The 26,385-nt window shown below is 39.3% G+C and overlaps 1 protein-coding gene across 16 annotated transcripts in view; it reads left to right on the top strand.

Annotated features, from left to right (window-relative positions):
• The window catches only part of GRIP1 (glutamate receptor interacting protein 1), a 473,755-nt gene that overhangs the window by 296,859 nt on the left and 150,511 nt on the right, over positions 1-26,385 (top strand). For 15 of the 16 annotated variants that reach the window (XM_075209477.1, XM_075209466.1, XM_075209465.1 and 12 more), the window contains exon 2: positions 15,720-15,800. In XM_075209477.1, coding sequence (XP_075065578.1) covers positions 15,720-15,800 — 81 coding nt within the window. Of the gene's footprint in view, positions 1-12,718; positions 12,955-15,719; positions 15,801-26,385 lie in introns of those variants that run through there. The other variant, XM_075209478.1, reaches the window with a different exon arrangement.

The raw sequence follows: 26,385 nt of genomic DNA, 5'->3' as shown, positions 1-26,385 counted from the left end.
TCATGGACATTCCGGGAGATTAGCCAAGTATGATTTTAGTCACAACTTGTTGAACTGTATAAACTAGAACTTCTATACAGTCTTTTTATTGCTATTACTGTTGAACAGCTCCCTTTGCCAGTCACAGCTTGCAAAGAAAGGGTTATTAGGTTATCTGACAGCCAAAGAGGCTGATTAAAGGCACTAAATTGAAAGGAATATTTTTTAAAGAACATGTTCTAAATCTAAATGTATGTGTTGTCAGTGTGCCTTAATAACAATGTTATGATCCCCTAGCAATATTATATATCATATACTAATTTAAGTGGAGGGAATCCTAATGTCCATTGAAGATACAGAAAAATTTGCTTTATATTTGGATGCCAGTTGCTTTATGTGAGATGAAATTGCTGAAATCTTTTGCTTGAAGGCATCACCATAACAAAATCATTTACTTGTCTTCCTCTTGTAATTGCCTTTATCTAGAGATCTTTTGGAACGGGGAATTTCAAAATCCACATATCAAATATAATATTTACCTCGAAAGTTACAAGTCTATTACATCTGATCTCCCCTTTTATCGCTGCAGAATCTATGCTACTTGTACATTAACCATGCCTTTGAGTTTGCTTTTGATGATGCCCTTTAATGTCGTCTTGCTTGTTAGGTCTTTAACCTCTCCCCTCTTTTTTCCAAAAGTAAACGAAGTTTAAAAATGTAGAAAATCCATTTCCAAGCTTAGACAAATCGAAACACTTGTGATAATGACCGTAAAGATTACATGTACTTCTTTGACAAATCGGGTGATTTAAGGTCTATAAAGTGCTTCCAAATGACTGATTCAGGTTTTAAAAGATATGCAAAATGATTCTCAAATATGCCTCAAAATAATTTTCTTTTTCCCCGACTACTGTAAAAGTTATAATACATATAAATGGATATTTTTTTTTGTTTCCAAGTATATTTAAAGGTTGATGTTCAGTACATGCCTTTATAGCAAGTTAGATAAATATCTTGGTAGGTGTTTAAGCATCACTGTTGGCAAGATGAACTAAAATGAAAAGGGATTTTGTGAGTGAGCAAAGAGATACCTAGTTGTGAAGAGTTAGTTTATTAATAGATGGTGAATGGGGTATAATAGGGTACAATATTGAATACAGCTAATTACACTTCAAATATAGAATAATACAAACAAATCTATTATATGTTCCAGGAGATATATTGGACATTATATTTTCATAATTCATAATATTTTTATCCACATTATCCGTCATCTTTCCCCATAGTGATGTTTCAAAGTAACATACAACATTTCAAATGTTGCATATGGTGGAAATGGTCAAAATAAGGCACATCAGGGGAAAGTCCATACTATCCTTGCTAATATTTTTTCTTAATTTTGATTTATCAATATAGTTGATGTTACTTGGCTGACCTCTGCCTCAATTTAATATCAAATATATTACTTTAGCAGCAGAACTATATATTGCTGCCTGTCAACCTGGTGAATTCTTATCCATTTTGGACAAAATTAAAAACTGTCTTAAACACCATTTGTATTAAGGATCGTATGGAACATTAACAAATAGCCTACAGAAATCTGCTCAAATATGCTCTCTTGGTTAATGATTGATATTAAAAGACCTTTAAACATGCTAAATAATATATTATTTGGAATATAATAGACCAAAATAGGAGTTGTATCTACAAATTTCAGGATTGGTATGCAAGGAAAACAACATGACACTATATTGCATTGGAAGCCTTTATACTCTATTTTGAATTGGTTAAATTAAGGTGTTGGGGATGAATCTCTCTGCCTATACATTTGGGAAATAGGCACAATTCTCCTGACAAATCCGTTGTATTCAAGGAATATTGTAGGTAAGGGCTCATACACATTGGCATTGTAGTGGCGCTATATCAATAAATAGATGAGGACAGGGCCCTCTTAAGAACATCTTGGGGCCCCGGGCACAGCAGTGCACCGGGGCCCCTATATATACAAAAAAAAATAATGATTATATATATGGTCCCTGCAGCCCAGAGGGGCCCGTCGGAGGCAGCAAAAAAAAAAAAAAAAAACCTGGAAAAAAAAAAAGACAATACTTACCTGGATGTCACGCCCGACATGCACTGCGAGCGCCGCATGGAGGAGGAGACCATGGAGGGAGCCGGATCGCCAGCTGACCGCAAGGTAAGTATTGTCTTTTTTTTTCCAGGTTTTTTTTTTTTTTTTGCTGCCTCCGACGGGCCCCCCTGGGCTGCAGGGCCCCCGGGCACCTGCCCATTGTGCCCAATGGGAAAGACGACCCTGGATGAGGATGATGATTGTAACATAATGTGAGTTAAAGGGCTATATAAAGCCTTGTACTTTAGAAAACGAGTTCCTTAACACGTCTCAAAGGTTCCCTGCAGCATAGGGTAATATGTACCTAATAACTGGTCCAAGGGTGTAGCTTACAGGTCCATTTGATAACATTATTTTTGGGCCTATCTGCATCAAACCTCGATTTAATAGACTTTAAGAATTCACGTTAAATGTAATATCCACAAAGACTACTTATTTCCAGGGAGACAAACACCATAGCTGTCATGCTTTGTAAAAGCATGACAACTATAGTGTTGGTGTCTACCCAGAAATAAGTAATAGCTCCACCTGCTTACTCATAATTGAGAGGGTTATGCTGCATATAAGGCCTAGCTGTCTCTCTTTTGATCCTTCAGAGTGCAGTGCTTGCTGCTTGTGAGCACTGTATTAGCTTCTGTCAGGCTTTTCAGAGTGTAGATGTGTCCATACATAGGTGTGGGTTTAAAGGTACCACGGTACATTGGGCATCATTACTTGGTCCCCTGGCTAAGCGGTTGGATGATTGTAGCCAAGGTGCTATGTTACATGAACGTTGCACAGATGAGCAGTGAGTACTTGGAACAGTACTCTGTGACCTTGTTTACTTGGATATTTTGAAATAGCGCTTTTGTTTTTGTTTTACCCTGGCCAGGCAAGAACAATTTTACACGTCCAGCGAAAAGGCTTGGGCTTTAAGCTACTTATTTATTTAACATATTGCATTTACGTTGCATGGTTGGTTCTTTTTATCTTTATTATTTTCCCCACATTGTGGAGCTGAGGGTCTGGACTGTTATGGGACACCTGTCTCCAAGATATTAGTGACTCTAAACACCCTTACCCCTTATGGTTCCAGAGTCAGCCATGAGAGACGCAACAAAGCGTTGATAAAGAGCCTTTGCCCCCAAAAGCCACTATGGCTTAAGGGGTGGGGCCCTTCGTCCTCTGAGGAGGACCTTGAAACCTGAGCCCCCATGCACTTATGTTTTATGTACACCATGCACTGGGTGAATGCAGCACACACTTTGTACTCCATAAAAAATAATTGGCCCCTGTCAGACTAATTGCTGCTAACTTTGTCTGACCATTTCAACTGCTGCTGTACTGTGACCTGTTGTGGCTGTGATGCTGTTGGCCATGTTCCTGACTTGAAATATTAGACACATTTGGATCACGTCTATCTCTAAATTTCTAACTTACCCTTAACCTTCACAGCATCCAAAAGAAATATCCCTAACGGCATTGTTTGGCTTCTTAATACATGGTAGTTCTTGTACTAAAGTTCAAAAAGTCTATATACTTGTGTGCTTTTTTCTATGCCAATGTTCAGGGGATACTTTTCAAACATTAAGTAAGCTGGAACAAGATAAAGAAAATGGATAATTTGTGTCCTGCCAAATGAGCATGCCCTCAGGCTTTGTTGAGGATGAATTTGCATTGTAGAAGAAATAAGTTCATTGCTATGAACCTTAAATGAGTTTCACTCTGAAGTATGAGGAGTTCTCGAAATGTGCATACAAAGTGTAAGTTCTAAGTCTCACAAGTATCTGTGCCAGGAAAGGGATGCTTTATTAAATACTTTTTATGTCTGCCTGCATGGGGTTACTCTATATACCCGTTCATTAGGGCTATAGGCATTAAAAAGGATGACTCTGGAGGGCATATAAAAGCATCACAAACCAGGCTGTCAACTCCCTGTTTATAACGGGTTTTGACAATTATTAAACAAGTTGTAGTGGTAAACATAGTATTATAAAATATCCATTTATGAAATTATTATTGTTATATTTTCACAATAGACCCAAAGGTTCTGCTGGGCTACTCACACACCCCGATGCCGTCAGCTATGTAATGCAGTAGTATGGGATGACCGTGTATCGAAGACTACATATGCCAATCTCAACCAAAGATGAAAACCCAGCAGGAGAGATATGTGTTCTGTACACTCTTCTAGAAAGTGTATCTATAGAATGGCTGTATATAGGATTCTCATTTTATCGAAGGTGAAAAGACCTTTTGATGGTTACGGCAGAGCATGTTTATTAAGTACCACCGCTAAGTGTTTTTTTATTAATGTTAACCGAAAGAGAGGACTGAAAAATATAATTTATTAATTATCTGTTTAAAATTATCAGGGATAGCCCACAGTATAAGCACATGCTCAGTAGAGCAGAAAAGAGGTCTCAAAAACAATAAATAATTTTAGTTGCTATGGATAGTATTCGCGGTGGCAGATGAGTATTGCTCATGTACCACGGCAATAAAATAATAATACAAGAATTGTTTATCACTGTAATAAGAGTGCAGGCTCCGAACTATGAAAACAGACCCTTTTCTATTTTGGAAAAAAAAATAACACAATAAAAATTGTATTAGATAGTTAAATGTTAGTTGGGGATGCCATACAAACATTGCACCAGGTTTCTGCTGGGTGGCACTTGCTGGGAGAGGACATTTATTTTAAATTTACTTAGATTGAGATGCTTCCTGTCCTATTAAACACTGCTTTGGTTACATTTACTGTCTGTGACAGACAGTTTCCATGCTATACCAACCTTCTTTTACGTCCTAGCAGTTAAGTGTTTGACTTTTGGTGATGCATTTCATGTAAACCATCATTTATTTTTAGTGGAAATTTAAAAATGTATCTAAATACTTTTTTAGGGCTTTTACCTCCTGGTGTTGCATTTGCTTAAAAAAATGCAATATAAAGTCTGTGTGTTTTGTTCATGAGTCCCATAAGCATTTCATATGCTGTTAATAGTAGGGCTGATTTGTACTTGACTCTTGCAGATGTGTTGAAAATGAAAAAGGTACATTCCCTTCAATGGTGTTTTCAGCATGTGTGCTATATGTAGAAACCCATTTGAAATTATGATTTACGATTGAAATGAGTGGGAAAGCTCTGTACATAAATGATTAAAAAATCAGTATTTGTCACACCAAATCCCTCAATCAACCCCAGCGTTAAACATCCCAGGATGGTTCCCGCTAAAACAGAGGGACAAAAAGTGTGGGGTCCTCATGCTTGAATTTATGGTACGTATACATGTGCCAGACAGGTCAGCACAGGCCTGGAGCCACGTAAAAAAAATAAATAAAACAAAACTATAGTCTCTCGCTTCCCAGAGACTACAAGCTCTGCGCTAAAAAGCACTCCCCAAATCAACTTTTATTGAAATACATCTTGAGTTTGTAATCCATGAGACAGTTTCCTTGTGTTTGGATTGCGGTGAGGGGGGTCCCAGGTAGACACCTCTTTGGTGTCACATCAGTAGTTTAATTGAATGTCTGTCAGGCGTCGTCCTGCGATCTCTCCGGAACGGTCACCTATGCCGAGTCCTCGCTCGTCTGGTTGCTTACGCTTCACTTCCGATCGCCCGCCCTTTCAGCAAACACGCGCGTCCCGTAGCTGATTACAGCACCGCCGCTCCCCATTGGACAGCCATACCATTTAAGGCACTTCCTGCCTACCTCCTGTCCACTTACCTGCCTCCAGCGTTCCAGTATTCCAGAGTCAGTTTCTGACTCTTCTTCTGCCTGCCTGTGACCTTTTGACCCAGACCGTTTGACTACCCCATTTGGATCTCCCTGTTGTACTGCGCCTCCTGAACGTTGCCTACCCGGCTTGTTTCACCATCCCTCCGGATACTCCTTTGTACCTCCATTTCCAGCACAGTTATCGACCCGGTTTGTCTGACAACTCTTCTCGCGTCCCTCACTATCCGACTCGTGGAAGGACTGCGACCTGCGTGTCTCCTGCGGCGGAGTCCATACCTCCTTGCGGGGGTCCTTGGTGAATACCAGGGGCACGTTAGATTCTGCACCTTCCTTAGAGTAGTGCCAAAGATAGCAGGTACGCAGCGCATAGTCGTGACAATGTCTATTGATGTGGGGGAAATACAATAGTGTAGTGGATCACCATTCATTTCAATGGTTTAATTCTTTCAATGAGTTTTGTAAACCATATGGGGGGTATTCAATTGTTAGCGTTAACGGGGAAAAACGAGCACTCAAAAAATATTACCGTTTATACGGTAATATTGCGCGAGAAAAGCGTTAATACGGTAGTTTACTCGCGGAATTTCAGCTCGCCGCGAGTAATTACCGTATAAACGCTAAGATTTTTTGAGCACTCATTTTTCCCCGTTAACGCTAACAATTGAATACCCCCCCATAGAATGGAATGGACCTTTGATGTGAACAGGAAATATACAGTACTTCGCTGGTGTAACCAGGAACTGCTCTTGTTAAGCACAGTGGGTATGTATGTATACAATGAGCTCTCATAAAGATGGCTGGGCTTTGACATGCATTGAAATGGATCAACCAACATCCAAAAAAGAGCTACAATGTAAACGCACTCAGACGGTAGTATGTATGCAATTTGGTATGGAAACAAAAATTAGAAAATGTTTTATTGTAATTTGCAGTTGCATGCTTTGCACTTGCGTTTAAACACCAGTGGGTGGGGGCGACTTTGCACATAATCACTTTCTATTCTTCTTAAACAAGAAGGCAAATTATATATAGTTCCTTTTTCTTCATGCAGGCATTACAATGGGTGAGTCTTTTCTAGTTTTAGGTAGAGACAGGAAAATATAAATGCACAAAGTGCAGCCTCCTCCTCTTTCCCTGTGTCTGAGCTACTTCTGAAGCTGTTCCTGGAATACATAAGCATAAATGTATGGAACAAGATGGTGGGAGATTTGTGCTGGCATGGAGTATCTCAAGGAAAGGGAATTATTTGTAACTATTAATTTGCCTCTTTCTTCTTCCATTTTGCATGGGAGCCATTACAATGGGTTGAACCCAAGCAATAATAGTATGGAGGGTGAGCAAACGCTAGATCAGCCATATATGCAGCATAGGGGAAGACCATTTTATTAAGTAGCTGTGTAGAAAATATGACTCCCAAACTGTGCATCTGCAGATGACTTCACAGCCAGTAGATAGTGTCTGGTAAAGATATAAATAGTTGACCACCCAGCAGCTTTGCAGAGATCCACTGTTGAGGCATTAGTCCTACGTGCCCAAGAGTTTGCCACTGCTTTTGTTGAGAAAATTTTCCGGATTTCTGGCACATTATCCATTTCTCTTGAGTATCAGTACATTGACTAGTCTAATCTATGTCCAAATGATCTGTTTGGATGGGGCACTTCCTTTCTTATGTAACGCCGCCTAGTGAACACCAGGAGAGAGAGGGAACATTTTATATGGAAGAGACCCTGGAGGGAGGGTTGTTGCAAGAGGCATGGTAGCTGAAGTGTCAGAGCCAGGGGCTGAGAGTACACAGAGGAATGTGTCAGAGCCCAAAGGATAAATCATCCCCGCAGAGGAGGGGTGAGCTGCAGTTGAGAGTTACACAGCGTGTGTCAGAACTGCATTGAAGAGAAGCTGCCTGCCTGTTACCATCCATGTGAGTGCCCCTGCAGAGAAGGGGTGAACTACAGTGAAGTATAGATTACTGGAGGGTAAGAGAAATGTGAACTATGTGATATAACATCTAGATAACATTAAGAACTGTGCAGGAGGAATAAGGAGCTGTATATATATTTTTTTATTGCTGCAATCATTATGATTATCATGCTGGAGGAAGAGGAGTGTAAATAAAGAGTTCAGTTTGTGATAGACATGGTCTGATGTCCAAATTATTCTAACGGTTATTGCACTGCACCACAAAGTGACATCACCTGTGTCCCACTACTTATAAAAAGAAACACCTACATGTGCAGGGACCCCCAAACCCCCCCCCCCCCCCTGGTCATTTACACCCATGCCCATCAGCTAGCCAGGGCTTGAGAAATAGGTGCACTGTGTAACCTTTGCAACCCTTACTACTCACAGTGACGTGAAGTAACACTTAGGTCAAGCGTTGTTCTGTGCTCCTAAATCACAGTCCTAGATAAGTACACAGAGACTGCCCTGAATAATCTAATGTGTGTAGTTTTCTTTATCATCAGGAGCTTGGGAACAATAAGATGGCAATTTGATATGAAAGTGGGCGCCAGAAAAACACAAAAAAGCTGGATTAGTCCTTAAATTGAGATCCCATGGTGTCAAAGAGGACTAGGGGCTAGATTTACTGAACTGCAGGTTTGAAAAAGTGGGGATGTTGCCTATAGCAATCAGATTCTAGCTTTCATTTATTTAGTACTTTCTACAAAATGACAGCTAGAATCTGATTGGTTGCTATAGGCAACATCCCCACTTTTTCAAAACCGCAGCTTAGTAAATCTAGCTCTTAGTGTCTTATGTCAAGTTAGCTTGAAAAGACCTTATAGTCTATTTTTTTACAGCAGTAAAGAGAATTAGTCCTCACATTGAGTGAGGACACCTCTGTACCTTTAGAGTTAAGAGGACGAGATCTTTGCTAAGGCCACACTGCTTAAAATCAAGATCATGTACAATAGTAGCAGAAGCTAGATCCACTTTAGGCTGACACCACATGATGAATTTCTTCGAACTAGATAATAAATTACTTAAGAAGTATTTATCCTTGACTGTTGAAGTTGGTCAATTATTTTTCTGAAATTCTTTTACTTAGCAGTGACCACTCAATCTTCATGCTATCAAATATAGCCTCTTTAGATTTGGAGGAAGAATTTGACCTTGGTGTAGGAGGTCTGGCCAAAGAGAATAGCCATGGTTGCACCTGAAGCATCTCCCAAGCTTCTGCAAACCACAGGCATTGTGGCCTGATGGAAGGATTGCTATGACTTCTGCTTTTTTTTTTATTATGATCTTTTTCAGGGTGCAAGAAATGAGAGGAAATGACATGCCTAGTGGATAGGTCCATGGGATTTCAGAACATCTATCCCTTTTTGACCAGAGAAGAATCTGGGCACTGATCTGTCACCATTAGTCTACTTGAGGGCAGCTGCTTTTTCTTGTTAACAGTTGGAATATTGATGCAGAGTCTACTCCCCTGGATAAACAATTTTTTATGCTGAGATCGGCACCATGTGAATTGCAGAGAGCAACTTCTGGTTTCTTTCTGCCCATGACATGACTTTAACCACCTCTGTCATCATGGCCCTGCTCATGTTACCTATTTGGCGATTTATGAAGGTGACTACAGTCTTGTATTCTGAGAATACCTTGAGACACTTTTCCTGTAAGTGAGGATGAAATGACTGTTTTATTTTTTTTCAGACTGTTCACAAACCCAGGACATTTATGTGTAATTTATTCCCCTTCTGTGACCATGCTCCCTGTGCTACCTTTCACATTAGATGAACCGCTCAGCATGTAGTACTAAAGTCTGTTGTATTGTCCAGCCTGGTTCTGACAGACACTCCCAGCTCTCTTAATTTCCTATTCTACCACCATTGAGAGACTCCCTGGTGGTTCTTGTTAATCGAATGGCATGATCCAGAGATATTTGTCTGCAATTTTATTGATTAAATCTAACTTGAGATTTTGCATATGACACCTTGCCCAAGAGAGAATTCCTATGGTGTAGGAAATGTTCTTATTAGGCGAAGGCCTCTTCGTATTTTAATCTGATGTTGGACTTGTAACTGACAAGCTAATGACTGGATCTTGATGCATATCTCCTTTGGTAGGATATTCTGTTTTGTACAGTGTTTATTTTACTCCAAGATTACCTTTTTGCCTTGTTTACAATCCAGCCATGTTCCTGCAGAATTGTCATTGCTTGAGCCATCCTGGATCGGACCATCTACTCTGACTTCACTATGATGTCATCCAGGTAGTCCAGGGAGTGGCGCTCTATTTCCATAATTTTGCCACCAGTGTAAAGAACACCTTGGTGAAAGTTCTTCCGGATGTTGCCAGCCCAGAGGGGAAGACAAGTGAACTGGAAATGCTGTCCCAGGACACAGAACATGAGTATTCTCTGATGATGAACTGCATCAGGGATATGGAAGTAGGAATCCTGAGAATCTATAGATGTGAGAAAAATCTCCTTTGCTTATAGCAATGAGAACTGAGTTTACAGATTATATGTCCTGCAGGGGCCATGTAATGGAGTATCTTTAAATTTAGAATGGTATGGAAAACCTCAGAGTCTGGAATTAAAGCCTGTGTCCATCTGTGGTGGAGAAACGAGAGATTACTCAAGCTTCCTGTAATGTTTGCAGACTGGTGTATAAAGCTTCCAATTTGGCTGCTATTCTGAATCTGACAAAGAATTTTATCATGTTCCCAGAGGGACTTCTATCTCGTAATCCCTTTCTGACAAAGTCCACAACTCATTGATCTTGTGTAGTCTATGTATGTGTCCATTTCTCTGCATAACCTGTGCCCCTGCAGCCCACAGGTGTTAGGGGAGACTGACTTAGGACATAGTCATTGTAAGGTTAAGCTTATTTGGATTCAGTGGTACCACATTGTCTGGTGTATTTTCTGCCAGGCTTACAGCTTCTTTTATCTTTCAAGTGTTTGGGAGATGAGGAGAAAGGGAAACGTCTGACTTTATATATTCCCCTCCACTTGCTCTACAAGAGTATTAATATTGGAAGTGAATTACAAACAGCTAATGAACTATAATCCATAAAAAACACTAGCCATCCCTAACTTACGGGTTTACCTATGACGGGTACTACTGGCTGCTGGCAATTCTCCTGTGATCCGTTAGTGGTACCAGTGATGCTTTCATTTATCTGGGAACAGTGCAGCAGCTATTCCAAGATCTGCTGCCTCCATTCTGGCGTCTTTCAACTCTGGACATAGTGTGTGAGTATTAAATTGTCAATTGCCTATGTCTTGCACCACCGGTGTTTTCACTTGATCCTTCAAGTAGGTCAGCACCTATAAACTAGAAACAACAAACTACTACCTGCCCTCTCTAACTACAGCTAGAGAAAGGAAAAGACAGAAAGGAAGAGGATGAGCTGCACAAAATATTACCTGAGTGCATTTCTAATTTCTTGTGTTCAGCTAAAGCTAGAAGGGACTACTCTATTGTAATGACTATCTTGGAAGACGAAATATTCTTGCATACTAATAGGGATATTGCCACTAAACTGTACTTTAATGATACCATGTATTAAGAAAGACCAATCTTATTATAGGAAATTTTAGCTAAGCGCTGTGAAGCATGTACTTTCCTGGGAACCTGGTTAAATATAAACATGCTGGAACGGCACTTAGACGAGATTCTCTATAGACTAAGCTTTGGCAGATGTGTGAATCATTCATTTTCTAGATTATTTCCCATTTTGTGCTCTGAATGTTATCACACAGTTGCAAACGGTCTCTAATTTCCAGGGTCAGTACCAAGTTTTAAAAATTTGTCTTCGGAAGTGTCACAGAATTTCAGTATTGACCATTTCTACATACAGTACTGTTTTGCTTAGACACATTAAACATAATCTGATCTATCTGTATCTATGGGATTTATAAATGAATATTTAATAAGAATGAGTATTTAATATATGAACAATGATATAAATTTGTTCAATTTACATTTCATGGTGATATGATAGTACACTTAATATCATCTCATAATATTATAATTAATATAATAATAATAACAATAATAATTATCCATAGACTGTAAAGTGTGTGCCAAACTGAAAATTGTATTCAAATTTTAGCAAGTATGTTCTCACACAAAAGTTGAAGCAGTGACTTTTTGCTCTTCCAAGTATTCATTTATTTGTTATGTTTAGGCAGCTCCCCTCCCCCACAAAAATAACTTGTGTTATGTTCCCACCACCTGTATGCTTGTTTAATTCTAATTAGCAATGTATTCCTATCCGTGGCTGGCATTCCTCCCAAGCATTTGGAAAACAAGTAATATCCAGAATTTACGTCTCTGCCAGAATGTATATGAGCAGGCTTTGCTTTAGGAAGAACCTGCTGCAGAAGGTAAAACTCGACTTTCCATTAAAATGACACTAATGTTGCAGCAGCGGAAGAGATTTGTGGCATTCGGTCACTGGCTGTCGCAGCAGCTAATGCCTGTGTTTTATTGCTCCCTAAAAAGCTGTTCTCTGTCCTTCTCTGTTACCGTATGAAAGTGATAACATTAGGACTCATGTTGATTGAAAATACTAGACAATAAAAGCATCTGATGTAAATACAATTATAAGACATTTTATTGGGTGTCCGCTTGTTAAACAAGCACTTCTCGTCTCCGTTTCATTTTGTTTAATTGTATACTTCCGATCCACAACTAAATTTAAGGTTAAAGCAGAAAATAAGACATTTAAATAGAAGTATGCCTAGTACAGGTTTGTGTTGATTCCGTCTTGTCTGCTTGTACATATTAATCTGCTGTGAGGTGGGAGGGGGAGGAGAAATATCAATGCAGCAATGGATCTGTGTTACAGCTGCCAAGTATCTGCATACTGAGACCAGGAGCTATATTAAAACTAATTTCTGCAGCCCAGGCTCAGAGCAGGGTTACAGCAAGGCATAAAGCATTCTGCTGCTCTGCTGATTTCTATGGGGACCCGCAGCCTAACACTTTAATTCAACTCGACACAAATTCCTTCTAAAAGTAGTCATGGACATCTCCAGGCTGGGGATGAGCAGATGTAAAATGGGGAAGAAGCATAAGTAGTCTCCTGGATTTGAACAATTCTGGCTGTGTAATATAGGTACAGTGATGGCCCTTCTATGTGGCTTTCACCAGAGTGCCCATCAGGAAGCTGGTAAGTTCACTACTCAATGAGCATCACAGCCATCACTGTCATGCATACTACTCTGAGTATTTAAAGAAGGGGACACAGACCTCAAACTGATGTATAATTTGTGTTTGTTTATACGTAATTATGGAGGACCTGCTTGTTCGCTATTTAATGCAGATAAAGTTTTGTACAAATGTCTCAATTTTTAAAGTGTTTTATTGGATTCTGTCATCTTTGTAGCTGTTCTCCCTCTGTTTACAGCTTTTTTTGGTCAAATGGGACATGGCCTGGCTGCTGAGTGCTTGGGCCAAACATCCAAATCTCACACATTGTCAAGGTCCTCTGTGGACCGCAATTAGCCAACATGTCCGATAATAATCTGATTCATTTCAATTGCCTGATATGACTGCATTTCTGATCTGCAGCTATGGTCTGACCGGGCAACATTCTTGGGTGGCTTATTGTATGGGGCACCAAAATGAAAGCTCTCAACCACTGTCGTTCTTTTCCCTATCTGTCCCATTTTCCGGAGTGTATCTGTTTTTGTCCCACTTTGCCCCAGTTCTGTCAGCGGGTGCAGAGGCATATAGCCGTTTGTCTGAGCAATAAATGATAGTTTAACAGCAAATTAGAATGAATCAGCTGCACTCTGATTCGCTGCTAGATTGTCAAATACTGCAATCAGAGTTGTTAGTCTCCCAAGTGAGACATGATCAGTTTCTCATCTTGCAATACTAAAGGGTTTATTTAATATATACTGATAGGGCTGGTTTTCGATCGCCATTTATTGTGGTTATAGAAAATCACCTATCGCCATGATACATTATTAAAGTCTCGGCGAGGCAGCTGAACAATACTTTATTCTATCCTGTTATGGTGGTAGTAGAAGTAGGTTTGCAGCATCACCTGTATTTCCGCAATGCTTGTTAAGTAGGCTTAGCAAGGGGAATCTTACCGTTGGTGGGAGCTACTGTTTTCTCAGGAGATGGGGCTTTTCGTCCTATAATAAATAGACCCCAAAGTTTTTCACTGGCCTTGGCTGCCCCGATTCAGTGGGAGCTTTTGCTGCTCTGATGCCTCATTATAGCTGGGTCATGTCTTTTCTGCTGCCCAAGTAAGTACAGAAGTACAGAGTGTATGTATGGTGATGGCATCAATTCAGACAGAGAGAATCCATTCTGGAGGAGGTGGTGGGTTTAAAATTGGGTAGTTGGTGGTCAGCTATAGTCTGGAGAAAAATAATTCTGGGCAGGTGAATAACAATAGTGTTTGGAGCAACCTTGAGTTGCGGGGATCTGGCAATGCAGAGCAGAGACCTCTTTAGAGTGCATACGCCGGACTATATATGTATAGTGATGTATTTTCACACTATACTTTGTGTTTATAATGTCCCTTTCATATTCTAACAGCACTAGATTTAAAAAGCTACAGTGTGCATGATGGGAGAGTGAGGTGTGCATGCCGCTAAACTAGTATAGGCCAAGAGCAGCAAACTAGAGCAGATGAGAAAATTAAACAGCAATCCATATAATAGAATACCATTATGATGCACATCCATGTACTACACAAAGAATGCTCCACATCTCAAGGGGTTCGTCATGAATGTAATGCTGTTTTTTCCAGTCTATGCCATGCAGTCTAGTGTTTTTGGGAATAGCTTTTACTTGCGATGTGATTTGTAACACTTCCTTAAATATGAAACGGCTTTTACTGACATACAGGTTCTCTCTCAAGCATAGATAAGCCTCAACTGGAAATCACAGTACTGTTCTCATGTTACATTATACTTCATTGTACCTCTAGTGGTCAGCACTTTAATCCTCTACTGAAATGTCATCTAGAGGTGTGTGTGTGTTTTTGGTTCTTTTAATATTTTCTGTTTAAGGCTTTAGTGGCATTGTGTGTAAAATTCGCTCTAATGTTTATTGACCTATTAGTAAGTGACTAAGCAGAATAAAACAAATACATTAATTCCATGCATTTCAATGACTCTCTTTCAGATGACAAAAGAGCTTAGTAGGGTCATAACAATGCAAGGATCAATACTGAATTGTAGGGCAAAGCAAATTGTTGTGATTTATCCTGGCCTGTCAATGTACCGTTGGGTCCCTCTGTAGTGCCTGGACTTGGCCCTATGTATGTGCAGGGACAATTTAAACATGGCATATGTTTCATAGATGTTCCATGAGACATATGGTGCATACATTACTCTGCTTAGGAAAATAATATATGATATAGATGGATGGATATGGATATATATATATATATATATATATATATATATATATATATATATATATATATATATATATATATATATATATATATATATATACACAGATAGTATATATTTTACACACATGGGAAGGGGTGTCTCCCTTGTGAAAGCCTCACGTGTGTATGTATTTTCTTAAGTGGTACATGGAGGCCCACAACTGTCTATTAATGCCCCTGGTCTGCAGGCCAAAGGGAACAATGGACTGTTGGGACAGGAACTGTTCTTAGATAGGTTTAGATACTTCTAGTCTTTACTCGGACTAATACATTTCGGTAAATGCATTGTTTAAAGGCATTATAAAGTGAAGCAAATATTTTCCTTTGGTATAATGATAACATAAGTACCCTGACTACTGTGACTTGATCACTTATCTGTGCTATGTAAGAAATGTGTACCTTTTATGAAGAAGTATTGATTTTCTGTAATTGCCTTGTATAATGTCAGAAGTAGTGAAGCTGCTACCAAATTGATGTTTAATTTTTATTTTATATTTCCCCTCCTCTTTTCACAGATGAAGGTCCTTATACTAAGTCTGCTAACCAGCCGAAGGCACCGGATGGCTCGCTGGCTGTCAGAAGACAAAGCATCACAGGTACACACCTATTTCACAGTAATCATACCTACAGCATAATGCCTGCTGCTGGAAATAAAAATGATAGATGTACTGGACTGTTAGACACAAGGGTGGGGGTAATCATGAGTGTCGGAGTGAAGCAGGGATTTTTTTCCATATTTACAGCTTCCTCTGCTAGATACACTTAGAGAAATAACTGTTCTGAATTTAAATCTGTCTGCTCTAATGAGTGCGAAAAAGCAGAAGATTAAAGCTGCAGCGCGTGATAGACTCTGCTTCTAATTGAGTGTACTGCTGCCGAGAGGTGGCCTCTAAAGGCTTGCTGTAAAATCTACAGCTGAAATACAGTCCTGAAATTATTTTGCAGTGCAAGATGTGCAATTCTATCCAACTGAGGTTTTGTTACTGTGCAGCATTCTACAAGGGGATAGTCTGGCGGTCAGAATGAATACAACTGAAACATCATTTCCTTACATGTACTGTGATTGTCAGTGACCCACCAGGTCAAGGTAGGCAGCAATAGCATCTGATTAGTTGAACAATATCTATCGAATGATGTTTCAGTTGCAGTTTTAATTGAAGCCTTGTCCAAAAATATATGTTACAAAACTTCTTGAGACTTGAGATGGTAGATTATTTACTAATACTGATATTCATATCAAAGCTTTGCATTGTAAATGGATATGATGCAGCAGTGTGTCTGAATGAATAAATCTTATTGAAATCAGTCAGATCATTTTCCTCCATGCCTGCAAATCCAGTTGACAGATTACCGCCATCTGCCGGTATGCATATTTATCTGCTGACTGACCCTTGCACTGGTGGCTTAAGATTATCTTTGAGTCTGGGTGGTAGTCGATATCTGGGGCTTCATCAGATAACTTTGGGACCACTGTTTGTAGGACCATGAAGAATTACGAATTCCTTCGGCTCCATCTCTTTTAATGGCTTGAGAACATTCCATCACATATAGTTATCCTTTTCAAACTTGTCACATATGGTCCCCACTGTGAGGATATCAAAAGGAGGAACGGAGGAAGATTCTTCACAGTTTATGTTGGTTTCCTTCTCACCATCAGTAACCAACTGTTACTGACCACTCCTGGTGTGACCTTGCTACCAGACACTCGTCAACTGCGAGTACCACCTGCTCACTAGTTGTAGGAGAAGTCTGCTTCCACCACTGGGCTCCTTTGCAGCATCCAGAACCGCTTACTTCTGGGGTAGCTGGTATAGCTGCTATAATGCCTTTTTGCTGAGGGTTGGCTGGTACCTCCTGACTTCATACTATGGATTAGGACTGCTGGGTAGCAGGCAGAGCGTTGACACAAACGTTGGGTTCAACACAGGACAGCCGAGGAATGGATTAGAGTGTAAACTCTTATCTGTTGGTCACAGGAAACAGGTTATAGTCACAGGCAGAATCTTCAAGCTGTGATGGTTTATTGCTCAAGTGTCTTGACAAGGACTTTTCCACACCAATTCGAGGTACTGGTGATCATCCAGAAGTTACAGACGGAAATGATACATTACATGGTAAAAGAAACAACATTTTTATACAGATTCTGACACACATGTTGTCAGGGGGTAGCCCAGCCTCCTGATCCAACCAGGCATAGAAACGTCTGATATTACATCAGATGATTTAACATCAGGATGAAATATTTATATAGACATTAAGTTAACTCAATTTAACTTACAAAATTCACATAAATCTGATTTCCTAAAACTTGCCGTTAGCATTATTCCTGTAGTTTGTCTGTGTGCTTTCAGGCTTAAAAGACCTGTTGGCTACTGAGATGAAAAGGTCTGATTAACATGGGGTCCTTTCATCAGACAGTTGCAAAAACACATTTCCTGCACACGTCTATTGCATCAAGAATCAGTACATTAAAAATATAACACAGTATCAAAAGTCAGTACATTTGCAATGATATAAATCAGTGCACTGCGTCCCTGATCTAAAGAAATGTATACAATATGTCAGGGATAAGCCCCTCTAGCTACTCCCTGATTAGATATATTTTCATATATTCCAAAAGTCATACAATATATGACCTCTATTTTCTCAGGAAACCGCTCCTGAACCCCTTTATCGGTCACAAACTGCCCTCTGCGCACTTATGACTAGGAAGCTTACTGTAAGGGAACACACAGGATTCCAGCCCAAATCTCACACTCACCTCTTCCTCTAAGGCTACAGATTTCACTGGTCCCTTCCCAACACAGACGCACGCTTCATTCCTCTCGGCAACTGCCACCAGCTACGAATAAGGCCCATAGCAAGCTTATGACTTAATCACCCAATTGTGCACACTCTGTGCTCTGGTAGCTAAACAGTTAACCCTTCACACATTAGTTTCTAAAGAGTTAATCCAGCCTAGCAATCTGTCTCTTCTAAACAGGCAATGGATTTGTTTTAGAGCAATAAGGACAGAACTATTAAATTGTTAGATTTAATATACAAATAGTACAATGCTTGCAGAGAATTGAAAAAAAAGTTAAAGATTTGCAAACCCTTATAAAAACAAATGGGATAAAAGTACAGAGCATAACGTGTCATCATTTTTATGCCTGAGGGTAGGCAGAAAAGATAGACTGTCCTTCATTTATATTAATCCCCAAGAAACTGACAACTTGCCCCTTCCCAACACCGACGTTCTTCACAGGGCGGTGTTAATGCTAATAGGGGGGCAGGGATGTCTCCTGGGTGTCACTATAGTTTTCTCACAAATATTCCAAAAGTTTTGACCTTTGGGTAATTCTTCACAGATATATCCCAGAGACATAACTTCCCATAAACTGGTCATAATCTCCCACACTTTTAAATACCAAACATGCTGTAATTATGACAATGTGACATACCTTTTCCAAAGATATGCGATTATAGCTGTTCCCAGATGCCGCCAGTACCTGTCATTCACAACCCTGGTGTGATTTCTGCTCCTCAGTATGGAGTGCCGCCAAGATTTACCAAAATATGAACTATGAAGACATTTTCCTTTTGAAGCCCATATTATAGGTTTTCAAATGTGGCCTTTGTCTCCAAAATTCTCACTTAGGCATCTGGCTCTCTCATTTACATTTAGTGGTGGTTTGTGTTTACACTACCTATTGAATGGAAGTCAATTAGGAAGTGGAATACATGATCAAAAACAAATGAATCCCATAAATTGTAAGGTTGCGAGCGGGGCCTTCTCACCTCTTTGTCTGTTTTACCCAGTTTGTTTATTAGTTTACTATGTTTGTCCCCAATTGTAAGGCACTAAGGAATATGTTGGCGCTATATAAATAAATTGATGATGATGATGATGATGATGAATGTCTGTGATCTGCATATCTTAAGCAGGTCTCCTCACAATAGGGTTTGCTCAACATAATTACCTCCTACTGGGCTAATTGTTTCCTTTTTAAAAACATTTGGTCAAACATTTATCTGATTTGGAAATCAGGTTAATTTATTTATCAATGCAATATTTTATTTGGGCCCTGGCACTTAATATTCTGTTTCATCATATCGGATTTAAGCTCACATCCTGGCAAATAAGTTATTTATATGTGATCCAGCCACGAATACCATTGAAGAACGCCCTAGACATCCTCTTTACTTATTGCAGGAAGTGACTCATAACAGAACATTTGATATAAAAATACAATGTCAAATATATCAAGTACAGGAACTTTTACATATATGCTTTTAATGTAATAATAGTTCTTTTATACACTGCAATTTTGTTTTAGGATTAGTGGACAGCAGTTAAATTAGGTGTCGACAGAATCTGTAACTGGGCCTGAGAAAAGCCCTGAACACTCTTCATATTGCTGGTCTGATAATGATCTGATAAAATCTTGAAGGGCAGTGTTATACGCCGTCATATTACATTTAATATTAATTCGCTATGGCACTCTGAGACTATTCAGAGAAAAAGCTCCACCTGTACAGTCATGGCCTCAAGAGGCGGGTGGACAAACAAAAACCCACAAATTCTGACAAACTCCAAGCATTGAATAGGCAAGAATGGGCGGCCATCAGTCAGTAGAAGTTGATTGAAAGCATGCCAGGGCGATTTGCAGAGGTCTTCAAAAAGAAGAGTCAACGCTGCGTTGAGAAAGGCCTCACTAATCAATGGCGTACAGTGCAACACAAGTTACTTAGGGCTCCTTTTCCCTTTTCAGGGGCCAGTTCAATTAATCCTGATGTTCTGATGCATGCTGTACCCACAATTGCCATCAAAGCTCTATAAATGCCCCAATGGGATATTTTTGGTTAAAATCTTTGCTTGTACCTCATAGTGATGCAAGCAAAAATTAGCAAATATTTATATACTGTAAGTGCTGGTACAGAGCGCATTAATCCTTTATAGGAACCTGACACTTGTGTCAGCCCCTTAGCTTGTCTAAACTTAAAATTGAAATTAATTTCTACTGAATAATTAAGATGCACTCTTGTCAAGCTGTTTATTTCCTATATCCAAATCAACCCCACTCCAACTATTTTATTAGCATAGATATGTTTGCCCTCTACTAGGCGGTGCATTGGCACTCCTCCTTGTCTTTACAAGAGTACCAGCACCCCTCGTTCACAATAAAAGAAACAAACAACTTGGAGCTGATCTGTGCTCTCTCCACATAGAAAAACAGCGCTCTCTATACGCATAGAGAGTAACACGTTATGGGTCAGCCCACATTTTGATTCATTCTGATTTTTTGATGGCCTCCTCCTCTACATTGCAGCTTCCTGACTTTTGAGCGCTTGCAAGGCAGGGAAGATTAAAGGAAAAATTAATCTAGGAGTGAGTATAGAGAAATAGGTATAGTATAGGTTGTCTCTCATGCCGAGTCACTGCATCAGAGTTCTCTATTTTTATTTTTATTTTTAAGATCACACTTAATCAGTGGGGGCATATAAGCACTGTTTTTTGGTTGTTTACCACTAGTATAATGCACTAACCACTATGTACAATGTCATACTTCTCAACATTTAACTTTTTTAATTGGGACATTGGCACAACTCCTCCTAAAACTGGTTGTGAATATCTTGATGTGGATTGTGCTGTGTCGCAGTGGACATGGCCATGTCTCCGGGGGGTGTCTAGTGCTTCTGAAGCCCTAGGCTGTTCTGAAAGTGACCGGTCCTCTTCAACAAACATTAATATGAAGAGCTTAGTGGATAATTAGGTGGTATAGAACACACAGAAATATAATCTTACTGTGAAGCTAAGGTGTGGGGATTTTATATCTCAGGGCTTTTTATGAAATCTCAGAATCGCTCAGACTAGAATTTATTGCTCACTTTTTGTTCTGACTTTGTGCTCTTAGTGTTAGTTATTATATGTTTTATAGTTACTAACATATAGACTAGGCATATAAATTGAATATAGGAGGTTTCAAGCTTGAAACCAAAATTGTTTTTAATTAACCTGTGGTTTTCTTCACAATTAAGTATACTATACATTATGATTTTGATTAGAAAAAAAAACTATAAGATTGCTGTTGATGATTTAATATCATAAAGCATTACATGATTAGATTGTTTATATTAGATTACCATGGCCAGTCTACAAAAACACATATATTGCAGCGTGACAGAATGAATGCTATAATTTTCTTTGTTAATTATGGAATTGTTCCAACAATGTGAAAATGTATTTTGTAAGGAAATTGATAGATAACTTGTGCAGAAGGCAAGGAACAGCATTGGTAGTTTTACTTTGGCTTTCAAATAGCGCAAAACATGGATTGACCCAAGGAGTAGGATAGATGTTCCATGGCTCTTGTGCAAGTACCAGCATTGAGCCATATTGAGTTACACTTGTCTACTTTTTTTGCCTCCCCTCCAGACCCTCGATTCATGTCATCATGGTCCCGCCCTCTCTGTGCAATTAAGCGGTTGCCCAGCGAGGCATGATGGTGTGAATCGCTCCTTTGTGGCTCCATCCTGTCCTCTTTACTCGAAGAAGAGGTGGAATTCTGGAGGGTGGCACACTCTCCCAGGAGTCCAGGAGAACTCCCCAAAATACCTCTGACATTTCAAGAGCATGGGTCTGTATGTATAGTGTTCATCGAATCCATGCAAAACCAATTTTTAATGCACTTTTCATACAATATCAACGTGCTTCTATACATTGACTGAACTGACTGGTTTGAAACTACAGTATACAATAAAAAGATTGATGTTATTCTCCCATGTAAAGAACTGATTGATGCCAAACATCAAAAGAAAAACAGAACTAAAGAGTCTAGACCCTTGCATTAATCCAACTTTTATAAATACTTCCTCCTATAGCAATAATATCATTACTTTGAGCCATAACTAATTAAAAATAATGGAAACACTACTGCATTCAAGAATAAAGCTGTATTGTAACTTTTCTGTTCTTGCAATCTGACAAGTCTTTCGAAAACACCTTTTTTGACATTAATGGTACTTTTCGGCTCTTGATAAATAAGTCTGTTGGTGAGTCAGTGTAACTAGTGGACTTACCAGTAAATGTGTATTTATTTATTTTTACAGCTTGTAGCTGAATGAATATTCTGCTCAGTGGCGCACGCAGGGGGGGTTTCTGAGTCTCTAGAAACCCCCCCCTGCGCTAAGTGGCCACTGTCCTATACAGCAGCCGCGGCGCTGTCAAAGAAGCGTCCGCGGCGGTGCTGTATTGTATACAGCACCGCCGCAGACGCTTCTTAGACAGCGCTGGCGAAACGGATGCGCAGCAGCAGCTCTCTCTCTCGGTTTTTTTTTTTTTGTGTTTTTTTGGGTCGGCGGGGGGAAACCCCCCCCGACAATCCTCCGTGCGCCGCTGCTGCTTTGATATTACCCTGGAGTCGCACTGTGAATAATTATCTTGCATTGAGTTGGGTCTATGTTACATAGTACAGTCTTGTTTTTGGTGACCCACATGGATACTTTTTTGAGCTAATGTAAAACCTAACTTATCCATGTCCCTTCAGTACATATTCTTAACGGATATTATGAAGCTACCCCACAGCAACAGTCCTCCTGCATTTGACACTTCAGATTTAGTATCTTATAAACTCTATTTTAGGCTTAACTGCACAAGCACAATATCCTATTCAAGAACAAGCTGAGAACATATTGTAACACAGCAAGATAGTACATGACTTTCCATTAACACAATTTATACTGAAATGTGTTATATATCCATCTACCTTCTAAATGAGTGACTGCACCCTTTAAACTGTGCAGGATTTCAGGGGTTCTGATGTTGTTCTGAATATTATGCAGGATTATTTAGTTGAATTATAGTGGAGCTTATATACCTAAGGGTGTATATATAAGTGTGTGTGTATATATATATATATATATATATATATATATATATATATATATATATATATATATATATATATATATATGTATATATATATATGTGTGTGTGTGTGTGTGCTTGTTAATGTTTTTTTTTTATCAATTAACAAAATGCAAAGTTAACAGAAGAGAAATATAAATTAAATCAATATTTGGTGTGACCACCTTCCAGGACTCCTTGTTCTTCTTTACGCTGAAGATAGTTCTTAATGACATTGGTTGTATGTTTTGGAGTCGTTGTTCTGCTGCAGAATAAAGTTGGAGCTGATCAGACGTCTCCCTGATGGTATTGCATGATGGATAAGTACCTGCCTAGATTTCTCAGCATTGAGGACACCATTAATCCTGACCAAATCCCCAACTCCGTTTGCTGAACATCCCAAACTTGCAAGGAGCTTCATTGTTGCCTGCAGACACGCATTATTGTACAACTCTCCAGCCCTTTGGCGAAAAAACTGCCTTCTGTTACAGCCAAATATTTGAGATTTTTACTTATCAGTCCAGAACACCTGCTGCCATTTCTCTGCACCTCCGTTCCTATTTTTTGTGTGCATAGTTGAGTCGTTTGCCCTTTTTCCATGTCAAAGGTATGGCTTTTTGGCCACAATGCTTCTATGAAGACCACTTCCAGTTCCATGCTGATGGCACTGCTGGACATCTTCTGATTTTGAAGGGAAGTAAGCATGATGTGTCTTTTATCTGATGCACTAAGTTTCCTTGGCCGACCACTGCATCTACGGTCCTCACAGTTGCCTGTTTCTTAGTGCTTCTTCAATAGAGCTTGAAAAGCGCATCTTGAAATCCCATTCTGCTTTGAAATCTTTGCCTGAGAGAGACCTTGGTGATGCAGTATAAAACTACCTTGTGTCTTGTTGCTGTGCTCAGTCTTGCCATGGTGTATGCCCTGAGAGATGAAACTGTCTTGCAGAATCTCACCTTTGCAGCAGAGTTGGATTGTACTTCACCCAGTTTTAAGCCTCCTACATAACTGTTTCTGGTTCAGTTAATGACTCTGTTTCAAGCTACATATGAATATGATGATCATTATCACCTGTTTGGTATGATTGGTTAATCATACACATAACTATAATCTTACACATCCCTGATTTTGTGCAAGTGTACCTAGAAGAATTGATGCTGTTTTGAAGGTAAAGGGTGGTCACATCAAATATTGATTTGATTTAGATGTCTCTTCTGTTCATTCACTTTGCATTTTGTTAATTGATAAAAATAAACCATGAACACTTCTATTTTTGAAAGCATTCTTTCCTACATTACATTTTTTTCCCCACCTGCTTAAAACTTTTGCACTGCAATGTATATGAATGTGGGAGGTAGCATAACTGAAATGCCATGAATGTTATATGGTGGAGTGCACCTAGTGAGAAAGAGGCTTAGAAGTAGTGTGTCAGATAGACACTCATTTAACTATGTATGTTTGTGGGAGAAAAAGCAATTTTTGGCAATGTAATAAATGATAGGGTGAGGTAAGGGACTGTGTCTGTCTGACATAACTGTGTGTAACAATTGTATAGATCATACAAGTGGGTTACAGTCTAATCTGTGGGGTTCGTGGTGTGTAGATGTTTCAGTATAGATAGCGAAACTTTCCCTATTATTTTTGTTGTTTATATATTTGACACCACCATATTACACAGTACTTTATAGAGAATATTTGTCACTCACATCAGTCCCTGCCCATTTGGCGCATACAGTCTAAATTCCCTAAAACACAAACACATATGTACAGGGTCCATTTTAGACAGTAGACAATTAACCTACTAGTATGTTTTTGGACTGTTAGAGGAAACTGGAGCTCCTGGAAGAAACCCACGCGAACACAAGGAGAACATATAAACCACACAAAGATAGGTACCTGGTTAGAATCAAACTCATGACTCCTGGGGCTATGAGGCAACAGTGCTAACCACTGTGTAAGTGTAATATGTGGCATTTAGTAGACTGGTCATGGGTATGAAGACAGCTGGAAGGCCATAGCTATGCGTGGGGGTCTATTTTTCATAACTAATTTCCATGTAGATTCCCCATAAGTGGCTGTTTTTCAGGGAATAGATGCAAATATAAGTATAGTCCAAATCTATCAACAGTGCATAGCAGCAGATATATAGGTACCTGTTGCTTTGCATTCTTTTTCCAAAATACATAGTAGTCCCCATAGATGTCTATGGGGACTGAGAGAGCATTGCGATAGTGATCTTCAGATCCCTCACTGCATCTTACTGCGCTCTCCTCGGGTCACTATCACACAGGTGGCCACTTTGCTAGAGGTACCATAGAAAAGCAGTTTTTCGTGACTGCTGTTCCTTTTGAAGTTTTTTCGATCTTTCAATCCTTATCTTTGCGATAAGGATTGAAAGGGATCGTGTTAAAAATGCGGTCATTAATAAATACGCCTATGTGTTTCATGGTGGATATAAGGGCTATTCCATTCCATTCTTGCATTGATGCAGTCACTAGCAGTGGCTATAGTGAGGAAGTGGAAGTTGGTTTGGCACTAATGAGGGGTGCGGCATAGTGGGTAGAGTTATTGGCTTGTGTACTAGAGAGGTAGGGAGCAAGAGTAGCATAAAGAGGAAGCAAGAGTACAAATGAGAAGGGCACATGGGTAAATAATTGTAGTGTGTGTTTTTTTGTACTTTTTGTTTGCTTGATTTTTTTGTTTTTTTTACTTTCATTATAATTTTTTTTCAATTTCCCAAAAAATGGGTCAAATAATACAAAACAACAAACAATGCATATGAAGCAACACTAGGAGCATCTACTGTATCAGTTCTTTACAACTACGACAAACCTAACTAAACACATTGACGGTGTGTAAACCATATTTGGAGTAAGATGTTCTCTTAGAAGTAATGTTCGAAGTGAAAAAGAAGAACATGGGGGTAGAAGAAGAGAAAAAAAGATGAGGTAGAGAGGCGTTTTTGGTGGGAGAAAAGGGTATGTACAGGAAGGGGGAATGATCCACTTTCTCCAGGGGTTAAATATGATTAAGTGAGGTACTATGCAGCAATGTCTTTTGGAACAAAATTGAGTCATGTGACATCAAGGATTTGTATTTGTTTTTTTTTTAAGCTAACCAAGGATAACATTCTGCTGTAAATGCTGGAAGCCGTTTTCTGTCCAGGAAAAACCATTTGCATATGTTTGTTGGTCCTTGTATAATTCTAGCAAACTGGACCTAAAGCCTTTGCAGCTTTTAATAGATGCACTATTCCAAATTGAACTCAACAGAAATAATAAAATCCACAATCT

Source organism: Mixophyes fleayi, chromosome 4 (genome assembly GCF_038048845.1).
Source record: "Mixophyes fleayi isolate aMixFle1 chromosome 4, aMixFle1.hap1, whole genome shotgun sequence".
NCBI classification, from domain to species: domain Eukaryota; kingdom Metazoa; phylum Chordata; class Amphibia; order Anura; family Limnodynastidae; genus Mixophyes; species Mixophyes fleayi.
This window is presented reverse-complemented; position numbering and strand designations above follow the sequence as displayed.